The sequence below is a fragment of the Postia placenta genome, assembly GCF_002117355.1.
Source record: "Postia placenta MAD-698-R-SB12 unplaced genomic scaffold POSPLAscaffold_1, whole genome shotgun sequence".
Classification (NCBI taxonomy): Eukaryota; Fungi; Basidiomycota; class Agaricomycetes; order Polyporales; family Adustoporiaceae; genus Rhodonia; species Rhodonia placenta.
The window spans coordinates 1604581-1621882 of NW_020169832.1; the positions used below are offsets into that span (position 1 = coordinate 1604581).

The 17302-nt window shown below is 56.7% G+C and overlaps 5 protein-coding genes across 5 annotated transcripts; 2 read left to right on the forward strand and 3 right to left on the reverse strand.

The window, feature by feature from the left end:
• Window positions 1-10: 10 nt before the first annotated feature.
• POSPLADRAFT_1042555 (hypothetical protein) lies at window positions 11-2773 on the reverse strand (the record flags this gene model as incomplete). The annotated part of the gene is made up of 4 exons (XM_024478129.1): window positions 11-91; window positions 142-440; window positions 567-2040; window positions 2090-2773. The coding sequence occupies 4 exons, from the start codon at window positions 2771-2773 to the stop codon at window positions 11-13; spliced, it is 2538 nt and encodes an 845-aa protein (XP_024344116.1).
• Window positions 2774-3196: 423 nt separating this feature from the next.
• POSPLADRAFT_1164636 (hypothetical protein) lies at window positions 3197-6441 on the forward strand (the record flags this gene model as incomplete). Its single annotated transcript, XM_024487839.1, is given in 11 exon segments — window positions 3197-3394; window positions 3450-3516; window positions 3570-3857; window positions 3916-4161; window positions 4217-4368; window positions 4419-4557; window positions 4783-4963; window positions 5030-5295; window positions 5384-5587; window positions 5693-6021; window positions 6041-6441. 11 exon segments carry the CDS (start codon window positions 3197-3199, stop codon window positions 6092-6094), a joined length of 2124 nt encoding a protein of 707 aa, XP_024344117.1. The 3' UTR covers window positions 6095-6441.
• Window positions 6414-14189, reverse strand: POSPLADRAFT_1176099 (hypothetical protein; the record flags this gene model as incomplete). Its single annotated transcript, XM_024488396.1, has 7 exons — window positions 6414-6998; window positions 7053-7436; window positions 7485-7671; window positions 7780-7905; window positions 8451-8796; window positions 8881-8958; window positions 13763-14189. The coding sequence occupies 7 exons, from the start codon at window positions 14187-14189 to the stop codon at window positions 6840-6842; spliced, it is 1707 nt and encodes a 568-aa protein (XP_024344118.1). The 3' UTR covers window positions 6414-6839.
• Window positions 14190-14732: 543 nt separating this feature from the next.
• Window positions 14733-15508, reverse strand: POSPLADRAFT_1128721 (hypothetical protein; the record flags this gene model as incomplete). Its single annotated transcript, XM_024483764.1, has 5 exons — window positions 14733-14845; window positions 14906-15053; window positions 15115-15203; window positions 15265-15360; window positions 15418-15508. The coding sequence occupies 5 exons, from the start codon at window positions 15506-15508 to the stop codon at window positions 14733-14735; spliced, it is 537 nt and encodes a 178-aa protein (XP_024344119.1).
• Window positions 15509-15790: 282 nt separating this feature from the next.
• Window positions 15791-17269, forward strand: POSPLADRAFT_1042560 (hypothetical protein; the record flags this gene model as incomplete). Its single annotated transcript, XM_024478130.1, has 7 exons — window positions 15791-15880; window positions 15943-16098; window positions 16154-16431; window positions 16482-16559; window positions 16619-16904; window positions 16961-17178; window positions 17239-17269. 7 exons carry the CDS (start codon window positions 15791-15793, stop codon window positions 17267-17269), a joined length of 1137 nt encoding a protein of 378 aa, XP_024344120.1.
• Between the last annotated feature and the right edge of the window lie 33 nt (window positions 17270-17302).

Here is a 17302-nt window from a genome sequence, read left to right on the forward strand (position 1 = left end):
GACGATGTAATTACGCGTGAGAGAAGGAGGGTCGGAACTGCGGTCTTTGATAGGGAACGGAATGCGGTCGGAGAACGAACGGGAGACCTGCCTGCGGCGGGGCGGCGAGGAGGTCGGCGGGGGCACAGAAGAATAAATAACGGGGGGCGGGGGCACCGCTGCCGGCTGGATCGCGTAGAACGTGTGGTTCGAGCCGTGCTGCGTCGGCTGCGGCGCGCTCGTCGCGCGGTGCAGGTCCAGCGCGCTCGGGATCGAGCCTGCGGTCTGCCCGTCGCTCACGACCGAGCCGTCCACAATCGTCGGCGGGGTCTGCACGACCGCGGCGCCGTCGGGCCCGATCGCCATGCTACGCGCCTTCCACAGACGGTCCATCTCCCACGCATCCTTCGCGCGCATGGCGTTGAGCTCCGCGCTGTTCTGGAAGTCTGAGGTTGGGCGTCCTGGCACGGACATGTGGCGTTCATGGTGCGCGCGGTGCGCGGGCTTTGTGTCGGGCTCGCTCTCACGGTGCTGGCGGCCGTGGCCGTAAGACGACGAGGACGGCACGGCGTCCACGCCGTATGCACGTCGCGCGGTGTCCACGCTGGGTGTACGCGTAGAGCGTGCGGCGGACGGCGTGCGATCGACCGCAGGCGGCTCGTTCGTCGAGCGCTGGCGCCGATGCGCGCGGGGCTCGGCGGCCTCCTCGCCGTCGCGCTCCTTCGATTTCGAGCTCTCCTTTTTGCGGCTGCGCTTCGGGCTGTCCGCGGACTCCACGACCTCCCACTGCTCACCCATGCCGGTGATCACGTCGCCGTTCGGGGAACGCACGCTGCCCGATGGGCTGCGCACGAGCTTGAACGTCTCCGTCTCACGGCGGCGCGTCGTGCTCGGCGACTTGCGGTGGCTGCTCTCCTTCGCCTTGGTCGGAGAACCGTCGCGATGCTTCGAGCTTTCCTGCACGGCTGGCTGAACGACAGACGCCGAGCTGTTCGACTGGGATGGGAAGATTACCAAGGGTGTGAGATGGGGCGTGGGTGGGTTTGCTACCATGGATGCGCGCGCAAGGGCAGCATCGTCGGGGATCAACGAAGTCGATGACGGGTCGTAGTTCGTGAAGCCGGAGGTCAGGCCAGACACCGACGCGGCGTAGGATGTCGTGTTCGCACTCTGCGAGGGCGCGTCAGTGGAGGTGGAGAGAGGCCTCGCGGTCGTCGTGGGCGTGGGAGGGAGGGAGTGATCAAAGTTGGCGAGCATCGTGGGAGGCGGCAGCGGTGACATGGGAGGCGCCGGCGCCGGCACATCTGCAGAGAGCGTAGGCGCAATGGGGGTCTCTGGGGTGGGCGAGCTCTCCTGGGGAGCAGACGCGTGCACCTCAGATTGTGGCGCCTCGACGGGCGGAAGCGCCGCCTCCACCGCAGCAGGCGACTCTGTCAGAGACATGCCCTCGTCTGGGTTCGCAATGGTGAGCCTGCCGGGCGCGGGCGCGCCCTCGAACGAAATTGACGTAGACGCGCGCGGCCGCAGCTCGCCCTCTCCATCGATCGACGGCGCGGGCACGCGCTTCGTGCCGTTGACGATTGATTTGCGCGCCTCCGTAGGCGCGCTGTCTGTGGGCGAATCGACCTTGATCGCGACGGGATCCTGCTTGCGCATGACGCTGAAGCGGCGCGCAAGGCGACCCATGAAGCTGCTGTGCTTCTCCCTGACAGAGGAGTCGGGGTGGAGAGACGCCATGGACGCAGAGGCTGCAATGGGCGGCCCGGTGGACTTGCGGCGGAGCATCTTCTGTTGCACATCATCGGTAAAGGACGTGCCGTCGGGCGGCGCGGAAGCAGCCTTGGGATGCGCGTGAAAGTTGTCCTGGCTCTGGTGGCCGAAGATGCCGACGAATGGCTTGCGACGCTTGCTGAGGCGGCGGGGTATGTGGGCGGAGGTCGGGTCGGACACGCTGAGGTGGATGGCGGAGGTGGACTGCGAGAGCGGGGAGGGCGTGACGGTCTTGTGGCGGGACGTGCTGGCATTGAAGCTCATGCGCCGGGCGCGCGGCTCCGTGGGACTCTGTAATGGCACGTCAGAGGAAGGAAGATCGCGGCTATTGTTAGCGCACCTCTGCGTCTGGGGACGCGCCGCGCTCCTGGTTGAGGCCGATATCGTACGGGGATTCGTGATGCCATTGCATGCCCCACGGATCGCTGTTGTCGAGCAGGTCCGCGTTTTCGCTTTGGGAGATCTTCCGTGTGCGGACGCGGCCGTTGGGCTCCATGATGCGGATCTGCGAGGAGTTGGGCGTGGGCGAGGGTGATTCGGAGGGCGTCCTGCTGAGCCCTGGCACCCGGGTGGACTCCTGGGAGCGCTCGGCGGCGGAAGGCATGGGAGGGAAGGAGGGGGAGAATTGTGATGGCGGGGTGTTGTCCTGCGGGGGGAAGAGGTGGTGATTACGGTACCAGCGGGGGCCAGCTGTGTTGTGCATAGGATATCGTGAGCGGATGGAGGCGGGAGAGCTGGCGGACCATGCGTCTGAGTCTGTGTGGAACCATGCTGGGAGCTCAGGCAGGGGGTCGGGGATGAGCGAGTTTGCGAGGAGACCGAAGACCTGGGCGTTGTCGTCGCTGGCGCGTTCCTTGTCCTTGCCGCTGCTGGTGCGGGACTGGGCGGGGCTGAGGGAGGCCTTCTCCTCGGGAGAGTCTGAGGGCGAGTCGTCTGCCTTTGGCGCGTTCTTGCGGGAAAAGAGGCCCCTGCCCGATTCCTTCTTCGCTTGAGTCTTTGTGCGGCCAAGCATCTTCGCGGGCATGATGATGATGAGGGAGAGAGAGGAAGAGGAAAGGCGGGTGCAGGGATAGAGGCGGGTGAGGCAGCCTGGGCGGACTGGAGACGAACAAGACGACCGCCAGCGCCTGCGGCTAAAAGGAAAGGAAACGTGATGACTTCGGGATGATACGACTGGCCTCGCTGCGTGGCTGCACGCTGCCGCCGTTTTCTAGTCTCGCATCCACTCACAAGATAGCCTATCGTCGAGATTACGAGGGAATATTCAAGTGCTTTTTGAGCGAGAACCACCGCCACCTCCCGCGCTCCACCCCACGCCCGCGCGCCCGCTCCCCGGGGTCCTGCCCACCGCGAAATTTGTGCAACGTGCGCTGACTCGGTTCCGACTCTTCATCTCCGCGCCCACGGGCCCCTCCCCGTCCTCGTCCTCCTCCTCGTCCTCCTCCCCATGTCCCTCCGCGTCCTCATCCTCGGCAGCGGCGGGCGCGAGCACGCCCTCGCTTGGCGCCTATCACGTTCTGATCTCGTTCAATCTATCTATGTCTGCCCCGGGAACGGCGGCACCTCCCGCGAGGCGAAGACTTCCAATATCGACCTTCCGGCCTCCGACTTTCCCGCCCTCATCGACTTCGCGATAAAGAATGACGTGCGTCGAGCCCGCCCATTTCCCGGATGTGCTCACCCATTTGCGCCGCACATAGATTTCGCTCGTGCTCCCTGGCCCCGAGCAGCCCCTCGTCGATGGCGTCGAGGCGCACTTTCGCAAAGGTAGCAGTCGCCCTCACGTCTTTTTTGGTATTTGATTCTAACCTCGCGGCTAGTTGGCATCCCAGTGTTTGGCCCCACCGCACTTGCCGCGCGTATGGAAGGCTCCAAGGCCTTTTCAAAGGCGTTCATGGCGCGCCATTCAATCCCCACTGCGCAGTTCCGCGTCTTCGCCGCGTCCCAATTCGACGAGGCCGTGCAGTACGTCAAGACCTGCGGCTTCCGCGTCGTGCTTAAAGCAAGCGGGCTCGCTGGCGGCAAGGGCGTGCTCATCCCAGAGTCCACCGATGCTGCCATCGCCGGCCTGCGCGAGCTGATGGTCGAGAGCGTCTTCGGGGATGCAGGTCGGGCGCCCCGCGCATGTGTACACTACCCCGAGAATAATATATTTTCTTGTCCCAGGCAGCGAGGTTGTCGTCGAGGAGCTCCTCGAAGGCCCTGAGGTCTCTGTACTTGCGTTCGCAGACGGCTACACCATCACGCCACTTCCCGCTGCGCAAGACCACAAGCGTATTGGTGAGGGCGATACAGGGCCCAACACCGGTGGGATGGGAGCATATGCGCCCGCGCCCGTGGCCACTCCCGCAGTGATGGAACAAATCATGAAGGAGACGCTGCAGCCCACCATCTCAGGAATGCGAAAAGAGGGTAGGTGTCTACGAGCGCGAACTCTACCTCCAAATCTGAGATGTACGATTGTCAGGTTTTCCCTTTGTGGGGATGCTCTTCACGGGCTTCATGCTCACGCCCTCTGGGCCAAAAGTACTCGAGTACAACGTGCGCTTCGGTGACCCCGAGACAGAGGCTCTTATGCTGCTGCTCAGCGACGACACCGATCTCGCCGCCGTCCTCCTCGTATGTACATACGCCCGCCCGTGCCAACATTCGTCTGACAAAACCACCAGGCCTGTGTCGAGCGGCGTCTCGACGCCGTAGATGTCAAGACTCGAGCAGGATCTGCCGTCTCTGTTGTGCTCGCCTCGCATGGATACCCTGGTAGCTATCCAAAAGGCAAGCCGATCACCACAGGCGATCTCCCGCCAGGTGCGTTCGCCATCTGCCATCTGCCTGATTGCCTATTGCCTTCGCCCCCTGTCCCCTTCGGGAAGCTCGACTGAGCCCTCGGTCACCAGGCACCGCCGTTATGCGGACTGGGTGCTACGTTAATGACCGGCGGGCAGGGTGCCGGGAGAAGTAGTGCAACGGGGCAGGCTTCTGCGTTATCGGTCGCGGCTGTTGCTGAGTACTATTGTGCCTTGTGGGACATAGGTGTGTTCGCGTTCCATGCAGGAACAGTACAGGAAGGCGAGGCGACTGTCACTGCGGGCGGCCGGGTCATCGCGGTATCGGCGTATGCGCCCACGCTGCGCGAGGCGCTCGACCTGGTGTACGCCGGCGTCGAGCGTGTTTCCTTTGAGGGAAAGACGTTCCGCCGGGACATCGCGCATCGGTGCGTTTACATTTCCGATGTATTCGCCTGCGCCCCTGACACAATTGGACTGATCGGTACTGCCAGTGCCCTGCAGAACGAGCAGGCCGCGCCGGGCCTCACGTACGCGCAGGCTGGCGTCTCCGTCGACGCGGGCAACTCGCTTGTGGAGGCGATCAAGCCTCTAGTGCGCGCCACCCGCCGCCCAGGAGCGGATGCCGAGATCGGTGGCTTCGGCGGTGTATTTGACCTCAAGGCCGTGGGCTACACGGACCCTGTGCTCGTGAGTGGCACCGACGGCGTCGGCACGAAACTTCGTGTTGCGATGGACGCAGGAATACACGACTCCGTGGGTACGTCACCGTCCTTGCTACGCGGATGTCTACACACGGGACACACTCGAGGCACATCTGACGCAATCATCCGCTTCCCCATTCCCAGGCGTCGACCTCGTCGCGATGTCCGTAAATGACCTGCTCGTGCAGGGCGCCGAGCCGCTGTACTTCCTCGACTACTACGCATGCAGCAAGCTCGACGTGCCTGTGGCGGCGGAAGTCATCAAGGGCATCGCGCGCGGCTGCCAAGAGGCCAATTGCGCGCTGATCGGCGGCGAGACCGCGGAGATGCCGGGCATGTACCAAGAAGGTACGCATGCATGCACGCATACGCGATCACGCCTCGCCCGCGCAGTCCGCAGTCCGCACTTCATAGTTCATGCGCGCGCGCGCTGACCCGCCGGCACTTCTCTAGGTGACTACGACCTCGCGGGTTTCGCCGTAGGGGCGGTCGAGCGCAGCTTGATCCTCCCGCGCGCCGACATCCGAGCGGGCGACGTGCTCCTCGGCGTGTCTTCGTCTGGCGTGCACTCGAACGGGTTCTCGCTCGTGCGCAAGATCGTCGCGCTGTCCGGCCTGTCCTACACGAGCCAGTGTCCGTGGAACGACGGCACGACGCTCGGCCGGGCGCTGCTCGAGCCGACGCGCATTTACGTCAAATCGGTGCTCCCCGCCGCCCGCGCTGGCCTCATCAAGGGCATGTCACACATTACCGGTGGCGGCTTCACGGAAAACATCCCGCGTGTGTTGCCCAAGGGGCTAGGATGCTACGTTGATGCATCCGCATGGGAGCTGCCGCCCGTATTCCGCTTCTTGATGAAGCATGGGGGCGTCGAGCCCCTCGAGATGGCGCGCACGTTCAACAGCGGGATCGGGATGGTACTCATCGTTGATGCAAGCATTGCGGACAAGGTGGTTTCCACACTGACAGATACGGGTGAGGCAGGTGTTTATCGCATCGGGGAGGTCACAAGCCGGAGCGGGGTGGAAATGCGCAACTTGAGCGCTTGGACATCATCATAAGGCAGACCCGTGAATACGACAACGTCCCGCTCGGCGGGGTCGTTCGACATCACCGGATTCATTACAAAAAAGCCACCGTACGTATACTGTAGCAACAGGACTCACAAGTGTGTCACCGCGGCATAAGTTAATCTGAACTGTAGCATATACGTGGGTAGAAGCAGGGCCATAGGAAGTACTATGATAGGTTTTATTGGATACGAAGATTGCTTTTGGGTGTTTGAGCGTGACACAACATCGAGGTGAGCTGACGAGTAAACAAGAGGAAGGCAATGACTCTAGGCAGACAGAGAAATGCAGCAGAAGGCACGAAAAAGCTGATGATGCTGAGAGTGAACAGAGTGGAGGGTCCGATGTATGTATAGGTCGATGATATGACAGCGCCGGCGCGCAGACATTATGGACACGGAAGACGTCACAGAAAGCAGGAGAGAATACATAATACAGCAGATAGCCCGGAGTAGCGCACGGGAGACGAGTGAAACGAGGTCGAACGAAAAGATGCAGCACAAGATGCAAGAGGACATTGAATATCCGTTTTAGGCAGTGACAGTCACTTCTTTGGCCGCATCAGGTGCAGCAGTGGCAGCGACCGAGGCGGCGGCGGCGGCAGCGGCAGCAGCAGCAGCAGCAAAGGAGACGGGGAGCTTGCTCACAGGCAGTTCCGCAGGAGAACTGCTCACTTCCGGTTTCGCATCCTGTAGCAACGATAGATTAATGACTAAACAAATTTCCGAACCTGTGGCAATCACCTTCAAGTCGAGGCTAGCCTCCTTCTGCTCCGGGGAGTTTCCACGAGGATCCGGCTGACTCTCTTTACGGGGCGGTGGAGGAGCTTGAAGGACCTGAGCAGCGGTGGGACCACTCCAGCCATTCGCCCCAGTTCCCTGAATCGCCGGGCTGCGCAAGGGAGGAGTAGTGCTGCTGAGCGTAGGGAACTCGTCAGCGCTAGGGACACGCTGAGGTTTCGAGGGTAAGAATTTCTTGTCCGGTCGCGCGCCGTTGGGGATGTGATTGAGCTTGTACCCTGGTGGTCCTCGTCGACTTCCGGGGTCGCTCGACTGCGATCTGCTGGAAGCCGTTGTGGCGCTCGTACCATTTGTGTTGTTACGTACGTGTGATGGCTGTCTGTCATGCTGACCAAAACGTAAATATGAGGCACGGGCAATATTATGAAAACTTACGTCCTGGATGCCCATGCCCGCGAACCTCTCCTCGATACCATTCGGGCCGTTCACGCCATTCATGTGAGCATGTCCAGACGGACGCGGACGGTGTCCACCACGAGGAGCGAAGTGGGGAGGAGGGTGGTGGTGATGCTGGTAGGAAGCAGTAACCTCCGGCAATACATGGGGGAATCGGCACTCAGCGCTGGGAAATATCAAATTGTGCCGTTGTAATAATGTAACAGTCGCACGTACCCGTTCCTGCACTTGCCAAGAGGAAAGAAAATACAAGGAGGCTTGCGACCAGACGCACCGAAGGAAGGCCTGCGCGCGCTTCCTCTTCGGTGGTGGGCCATACCATCTCGGTTCATGGGTCCATGCCCATAGCCATCCGCCTGCGGATGTGCTGACGGTGAAGTCGGTGAACCAATCCCATTCGCTACCATGCCATTCGGATGCATGCCATGGGGAGGATATGGACCGACAGCCTCTGGATGAGGGTAGGATGGGATAGGATGGGCGCTAGGCGACACCGGATACATCGATTGCTGGGGAGATTGCGGGCCTCCAGCCGGATGCTGAGGAGGAGAAAGAGGAGGAATAGATACCGGGATGGGCATCTGACCAGGGAGCGCGAATGTCGGTGACATGGGTGGCACGCCGTACGGCATCGGGGGCGCTCCCGTCGGGCTGAACGGTGCTTGTACCGGGGAAATAATTTCCGAGCCCGATCGCGTATGCACCATGGGCGGAGGAATCTGGTGGGCACCAGGAGGGGGTGACATAACCTCCATGTGAGCCCCGTTAGTAGGCGGTGGAAATGAGGGTGGGGCCGGATAGTAAGTCGGCGGCGGGTAAGGCGAAGGGGCCATGGGGTCGTAAGGAGCGGGATATTGCGCTGGTGGAGGAAGCGGCCCTTGCAAATATGGCGCCTGCGGATGGGCAAACATACACGAAGAACCATAACGGCACGCAGGGTAATACCGGCAAGGTATCATGCGCGCTACTTCAGGCGGCGGCAGGTTGGACATTGCTCCTGCATTTTGGTCAGATGAGATTGGGGCTGGAGGTGGCGGGTAGTATGCTACAGAGCCGTCTGGCATCATAGGAGCGCCGATGGGTACACCAGGGTAGTAGTAAGCACCAGGAGGAGGACCATAGTAGCCTTTAGTAGGATCCATGTTTTGGTCGTGGCTGTAAAGTGGCTCCTGCGCGGGCGCAGCGTTGCTGTTCAGCTTGCCCTTCGCGGTCTCCAAGAGCTCCAGAATCACTGAGTCCGTCGTGTAGGTCTCAGGCGGACCTTGGCTAGAAGCGTTGGTGGGGTCTGCACCTGTGAGGACGATGCATAAATGGTCGTCCGACAGAGAGCGGATCGGTCACAGCGTGAGTTCCATACTGATACATCATAACGTACCTTTCTCCAAAAGCGCTCTGACTACCTCAACGTGTCCATTTTTGACGGCTTCGATGAGAGGCGTGACACCAGTATGATCTTGCGGGTGAAACGTGTCAATACAACCATAGATCGGTCGAGAGCTACTGCGCACAGATTGAACCAGCAGTTGCTCAGATGGGCAGACGCACCCTTAGTCTCGATGTCGACGGATGATGCCTCCTTGAGAAGCTCATGGACATTTTCGAGGTTTCCCTCGGAGCATGCCTTCCAGAGAGTAGACACCATTGGCACTCAAACGAGAAGGGTGAGAGAGGGGAGACGCCTTGAATAAGTGCAAGCTGCGGTCGGAAGGGGCTGGGGCGGGAAGAGAAAAGATGCAAACTTCGGGCGAACGGGAGCAGGACTTTCCTCAAGCGATTTGGCAAAGGACAACCGGACCAGCCACAGCAGCCACACTCAATTTACCGGCACGAAAAAAATCGGCCGTTACGTAAGATATCTTGATGATCAGTCCGGATATAGCAGGTTCTGTGGGTCGAGTCATCACTCTTGAGTCTTCTCTCCGGCGTCCGCTCCGCTTACTCTCCTCCCTTAGCCGTCCTCTCCCGACAAATCCGCATCGGCCTTGGGCAGAATGTCATGCGTAATAGGTCTATACTATAGCAACCATCTAATCGTCCATAAATCCTACTAAATCAACTCCAACTTCCTCAGCAGCTGTTTCGCAGGCTTGCCCGCATGCGCGGGCAGGTCCAGCTCTCGAATGGGAGGCAGGGACATCAGTGACTTGGCCTTTTCAGCGACATCTTGGTCTAGAATAGCTTTGATTTCAGCGGCGTGCGCTCTAGTGAGATGTTTGGCATACCTTCGTAAAGCACTTCGTAAACCTGAGGCGCAGCATTCTTAGTACGAAATCATTGATTCTGATCGTACGACTTACAGCAGTTGCTATCGGTGCGGTTACTCCTAGCTTCGAGACAATAGATTTGAGTGCCTTTGCAGTCGTGACACCCTCTGCCACACTGCCCAAGGTTTTGATAATGTAATCTATCCTCTCTCCCTTGCCTAGCCGGTAGCCTACGGTGTAGTTACGACTGGTGGACGAACTGCAGGTGAGGAAGAGATCTCCAACACCAGCGAGCGTCAGGAAGGTTAATGGCGTTGCGCCATACGCGGCTCCGATCCTGGTCATCTCGGCTAACCCTCGTGTTATGAGCACTGAGGGATGGTCAGTAGCTGGGTGTATGCACTTCTGCAGGAAAGACTAACTAGCGCGGGTATTATTTTCGAATCCAAGGCCGTCAGACATGCCAGAGGCAATTGCATATACATTTTTGAGTGCTCCGGCGAGTTCCAGGCCGATAGGATCATCGCCGGTATAACTACCAGAGCTTCAGTCCAATGCGCCGAACACGAGAGATCATTGGGAAGGCGCACCAACGGAACCAGGGTTGGTGAAATAACTGTGACGCCTTCTCGGCGTGCTCTGTTGACAGCGAGGCAACAGAGACAGATGTCGGCTGTCTCTTGACGACTACGGCCAATGAGCGATATTCTCCGATTGGCCGGCATCTTTGTACATACTTTCTTTTGCAAAGGAGGGGCCTGACTGTAGGTATAATATGGAAACATGATCCCACGCAAGTATATTCTGGATGGTTAGCTCACGATGAAGGCTGCGACTTTCGCGATTTTAGGACCGCAAGTATCAGCTATGATTTCCAACGTCAAGGCATGGGTAGCAATCTCAATGCCCTTGTTGACGAATATCAACAGAGGAAGGTTGTCCTCGTCGAGCTTGGGCTTCAAGGCAGTCAAGGTCTCCCTGTAGATATTTGTATTCACTGCGAGTTCAATTTACAAGTAAAGTATTGGCAGTACCTCACACCCTCCGTCGGGATCGCAAATAACAACACGTCTACGCTCTTGATGATATCCTCCGAAGGAAAGTCTGGGCCGACCGCGGTCACGCAGTCAGGGAAGGTATGGTCTTGCAAGACCTCTGGGTTGCGATGACATTGGTTAAAAGAACGAACAACGGCTTCACTCCGTGACCAGATGTATACTTGATGCGCGGAGTCGCCAAGATGATCAGCGAGACAACAGCCAAAGTTCCCGGCGCCGAACACGAGAACCTTAGAGCGGTTGACGTCCATGGATTGGAAGGAGGGTACGTGCAGACGAGGCACGAGCGAAGTTTTGGTTCTTAAACGGGGAATACCGAGAACGGCCTGCGCGTGTAGGTTGTATACGGAAGGCTGTCTAGAGAATGCGGAGAATGCGGAGAAGACGCGCCTCGCCGAGGCCAGTCTCATAAATGTTGCGCGATGAATATCCAATTCTCAGTCGCTTCACGTCTTTCGAGGCCGTGTTGGATTCGGGTGGCAGACCAAAGACGCGAGATTTCAAAGCCCAACGTCCAACCTGCAAACGTTCAATAGCAGGGTGGCTATAGTAGCAAGAGCAGTGACGACAATTATCTCGCGGAGCGCCCGAGTACGATCACGGCACGTGCCGAGATTGGTCGCGTTCGCGGAGTCGAGATGGCCATTGTACACGTCTGTGCTCACTTCCGTTCTCAATACCTCGAATCCTCCGTTCCAGCGTGCTGAGCGCGAAACCTGGCCTTTCTGCATCTATACTTACGCTCGTTGAATCCACCTTAGCCAGCAAGCGATTATACCCTGTAATTTAATCCGTATCGTTATTGGGAGCACTCCATGCCTGTTCAAGACCGGACAAACGAGTTTCGGGCATGCGTAGAATCCATACGCAACCGCTCCTCCATTCCGCGGAAAGGCGATGAGTCGAGGCAGCGGCTTCTGCAGTCCCAGGGCAAGGTGCCAGGGAGCAAGTCGGAGTTCAGCAGGATGGCGTCCGCAATTGCGAAGGATATCAGCAATACAACGATTAAGTTGGGGAAGCTTGCACAATGTGAGTTTTCACCTCTTGTGCGGGGGAACGTTTCAATTGAGCGACTGCAGTGGCAAAGCGCAAGACGCTTTTTGATGACAGACCAGTCGAGATTAGTGTGCGTACATCCCACGCCATATCGCGTCGTTACGCTCACGCTCCGGATACAGGAACTCACCTACATCATCAAACAAGACATTGCGAATATCAACAAGCAAATAGCAGCGCTTCAGTCTTATGTGAAGCAGCAGAATGCAACTAATGCCCAGTCTGCGGAGGGGAAACAGCTAGAAGAGCACAATCATAATGTCGTCATGCTTCTACAAAGCAAGCTCGCCGACACCAGTATGTCCTTCAAGGACGTGCTCGAGATTCGAACACAAGTCAGTCAAATCGGTCGAGCCTCGTCCTCATGGTTAGCGCTGAATGATTTCTCAGAATATGAAGGAATCGAAGGACCGCACAGATCAATTTATGCATTCAACGTCTGCCGCAGTCAGTCAAGCACCAACCAGTCAGGCATCTCCCTGCAGCATTACCAGCGACCTAGCTGACATCACACATGCTAGATTCGTTGCTATTCGGGAACGCACAGCGACAAGATCCTATGGGCGATGGTACGGTCGTCTCACCAAGGTTCGATCCCAAGGGCAAAGGACGCGCAACACCCCGTCCTGGTGGCGATGATATCCTAGCCCTTGACTTGGGTGCTGCGGAAGAGGGATCTGCAAATGGAGACGCGTTCATGCAGATGCAGCTAGTCGAGCAACAGGTACGTCCTTTGACGTTCACCTTCAGTTTTCTATTAACGCGAGTTCAATTTTAGGATAATTACATCCAATCGCGGTCGACAGCGATTGAATCTATTGAGTCCACAATTGCTGAGCTTGGCCAGATATTCACACAACTTGCGCAAATGGTGGCGGAACAACGAGAAACGGTCCAACGGATTGATGCAGATACAGTAGACATTGCGGCCAATGTCAGCGGTGCACAACGTGAACTGCTTAAGTACTATGCCAGTATATCAGGCAATAGGTGGCTCATGCTCAAGGTCTTCGGCGTACTGATCGTTTTTGTGAGTCCCAACATACTGCTGTTCCGAAGGAAGCTAATGCGTTGTCGCAGTTCCTCATCTTTATCCTTGTCTCATGATAATAGGCCTATGAACCATCTCGCATGTAGTTAGATTTTAGGACGATTAATCCTCTCATATCCTGCCTGTCGCATAGTGAACCCGATCCTGAAGCATACAAAGCGCAACTGGAAACACAGCGGTCATCCCACTGGTATGGCGTTGACACCCGTCCCCAATGCCTTTGGTGGTCGCTTCTTGCTCTTTTTGCTCCGCTTCGTCTCCTCATCCACTGTGTCTCCCACTGTCCAAGTATGCTTCTTCGATGGTGTCTGGTCAACGCCCGAAGTGGCGGAATAACGCTGTGGTCGAGGTGCGTGCACCTCTTCAGACCCATTTTGAGGACCTTTCTTCTGCTTCTTCAACTGCTTCTCCTGGAAGGCAAAAGCGACGTTAACAACTTAAAAATGAAGGTCACAGTGTGCACTCACCCTCTGCTCGTGCAATTCCTTGTTCCTGCGCTTGAGCTTCTCTAACCTACTCTCGCTCTTCCCACCACCGCCTGCAGTAAGCTCAACGTTGATCATCCGACCTTCCAATTCAGACTGGTGCAACTTGAGTGCTTGCTGCAGGGCATTCCGCGACCCGAATTCGAGGAATGCACATCCCTTTGACTTTGCTGTGGTCTTTCCGGATGGCGATGCCTTGGGCGTGATAAGACGGATACTTGGGGGTGGGTCTGAATACGTATCAGTATCAGCAAGAGAATGTCTTCAACAACGCGCGAACGTACCGCAAACTGCGAAATGCTTCTGGATCGCCTCTCGAGTTGTAGTATACTTGAGATTACCTAATGGAGCGATGTCAGATGTTTGACTGCACGCCGTGGAACGAAATAGTTTACCAACGTACCAACGAACAGAATGAACCGCTGTTTCTGCTTCACTTTTGACTCCATATCAGCAGGCTGCTCTCCCGCTTCTGTCGCTGCATCCCCAGTAGCGACCCCTTCGCTGTCAGTGGCCTTCCGCTTCTTCTTCTTCGGTTTTGACTGCTCGCCGCCCTCCACTGGCTTTTCCTCCTCGCGCTTCCGCTTTTGCGCAGGCCTACCGCCTTCCACCACCCGCTTAGCCTCGCCGAGTGTCGTTGCTTCAGGCTTGCCACGTCCCTGCGGATCTTCCACATGGCTATCTTCCACTTGAGCCTCCACCAGATCGAGGTTCTCTTCAACAGGAACATCGTTGTCTTCGTCAACGGCCTTGGCCTTTCCCTTGCCTTTGCGCTCTCGGAAGGCGAGCGCCTTCTTCTGCTTCTTGGTGAGTTTTTGGGCCGCACTCATGGGAGCAGCTCACAGTAGCGAAGTCACTAGCTTGAGAAAGCAGGAAGCGGCGACTGTCTCGTAGTACTGAGAGAATGATCGACTGCTCCTTTCAAGCTCGGCGGGACTGATCGAGAGCGCACACCACGTGACGACGGATTATTAGGATTTCAGGTGAGCAAGAACTTGGAAAGAACTGAGCCTGGGGATGGGACGTTTCATATCCTGTACGTGTAGACTTAAATAGTACCATGGTACCGCGGTGGGCACCCTTGATTGCATGCGTCAGGATAATCCCTTGAGACGTCACTTTGAACGCATGTTCTGCTCCGAGGCTAGCCAACAATGACAGAAGACCATTGACTTTCCAAGACCAACTAGCAAAGCGAATACATTGTGATGACATACGTACAACATTGTAGACACGAGAAGAGGAGCAGGCACCGCAGCTATTAAACATCCGATCTATGGTGCCACCTCCTACATGCAGATGCGGCACTCACGTATTGTGGCGTGTGGCGCAGAGTGCGGGTACATGCCCTGTGACAGTCTAGCCCGACACCCTCATTGTACGAGCACCTTATCATACTGAACGCCCTTGAGGTTGCCTCCTCGCATGGAGCTCTTCACGTTGAAAATGAACTGATCTCGATTCCTCCGCAACTCCTCCGCGGCCTCTGGGTGGGGTTTATACATCTGAGCGCGCATTCGACACCAAGGACACCAAGGATACATACCCTTGTTCAGTGGATCGTCGGCGTTCGGCTCCAGAAAGAGATACTGCATTCCGACCAACACGGAGTTCAGGTTGAGGACTGGTTTCCAGTCCTCACGGAGAATGTTCAGGCAGACGTTTCCTTCGAGATCTACGTTAGGATGATAGATCTGGAGGAAACGAATATGTTAGCCAACAGATCGATCTCAGCCCCAGGAACGGCAGTCTCACGGTTTGTGTACATTTGACCTTTGGTGGCTCGTGTGGGTAGTTGGTGTTGATATTGACAGAGAAGTTAAACGCGCCACCCTTGTACATGCCTGATGAAATCACGAGGGACGATAAATAATCAGAACGCTAGGATGTCTAGCGAATCCTCACCTTCATCGGGAGTAATTGTAAGTGTGAAGTTGAGGAGATCGGTCGGATCTGGGAAGTGCGTCTTCATGGTGGAAGACAATTCCAGTTCAGTGAGGTCTACAGTAGTCATCAGACAAGTTACCAATGATGAGAATAAGGCGATAGGGTACACACCTTTCTGCACACGAATCTGAGCGGCACTGGTCTTTGGCTTCCTCTTCTTGGCGGCATCCTCATTCTTCTTCATGCTAAGGATCTGAGACATGTATGAGCACCCTTTCCACATTCAGAGCTTGATAGTAATGCCTTCAGCATCTTGAAAAATGTCTATGAGTATACAGTGAACGACAGAGATGACTTGTGTGCGGCGCGTGTTGCGGATGCGGGGAGAAGGCTCGCGCACCAGAAGCGCCCATATACAGTACCTGCATTATGATCACGTGCCGGAGTGTAAACGCGTTAATTGAGGCTGGATTAGGTCGCGTCTCTTCACGCTTGACTCCATCTGGACAGCCTTATGCTGCCGCAGACCTTCTTGGGTTCTCCAATGTCTATGCCAACTTTGCCAGTGATTGATCTCGATGTTTTTTTGACCCAGCCCGAACAATCGGATGCTGTCCTTTGGGAATGCAAGAAGGCAACCATAGTCTGCTCGCTGAAATGACACGCGCTTCCTAACGTTGCTTTTCCACTGCGCAGGCTGCAGATGCTCTGATCTCTCATGGCGCTCTGCTTTTGCACGACTCACGGGTGTCAGAAGACGACAATAGCACGTTTCTTGATCTTCTCGAGGAGTACTTCGCCCAGCCCGAATCCGCACTCAAACAAGACGAACGGCCTGAACTAGGCTATCAAGTTCGTTATCGATCCTGCATTGTCTCCTGACAGTTATGATGACATCCTCACGAAGGTCGGAGTAACCCTCGAGAACACTGAGAAGCCAAAGTGCGCAGTCGACGAGCCTTGTCTCGATGTCATCGCACGTTTGGATCCTGCGGAGCGGCCACTCGATATCACCGCTCATAATCCTGACCCCAAGTGCAGATTCTTCTGGCGCATGGGCGAGACACCACCGTACGAGACTGCATTTCCTGGCCTCAACGCCGCAAATGTGGTGCCGCAAGCTAAGGAGCTGCGGGAAAGGTGGAGTCCAGTCATGGAGAAATGGGGGCATGCCATGAAAACTGCGTGAGTTTCATTTTGCTTGACTCGTGTACATCGTCATGACATGCGTCAAGGGTTGAGGACCTCGGTGAGATGGCAGCAATCGGTCTGGGCTTACCCCGACAGACGTTCAAAGATGCGGGCAAATATGGGTATTTTAGTTCTAGCACCTTTGGGGATATGGTCCAGTTTCATATTTTATGCATTCTAGGCCTCATCTACTCGCGCCTACCGCGTCTGACCTTGTCAAATATTCTGAGAAGGACACCATCCTCGCTGGTTTCCACACCGACCTCAACTTTCTTACAATACACGGCCGTTCGCGCTATCCTGGTCTTCACATATGGGCTCGCAACACGGGCAAGCGCATTCCAGTCAAGTTCCCAGCGACTGGCAGATATCTGTTAGTGCAGGCGGGCAAACAACTTGAGCACCTGAGCGGAGGATTGATCAAGGCAGGCTACCACGAGGTGGTGGTCAATGAGGCCACTTTGCAGGTATACCCTACGTATGTTTCAATAGGTAAGGCAGCCAAATTGATCTCTACATATAGGTCGTGGAGAAGCGCAAGACAGAGTTTCCAAGTCGACCTCTAATCCGGATTTCATCCACATTCTTCTGGCATCTTTCGTCAGACTACGATCTGGCTCCCAACCCGAGCCTTGCAGCACGGGCTCGAGCTCTCAGGGCGGATACCGTCAACCTGGGGAAGATCGATCCAGTGGAAGACTATGTCTACGAGCCGATGAAGGTCGGCCAACAAGTCCAGAAGTCGGTACCTGTTCTCTTACCATAGTGGTATAACGTTAACATTTACTTGTCACTCCACAGTGAACTGAGGCACATTGCATTGCTGGCATGAGATGAATGGCCTGTGTACCGGACTATGTTGGGT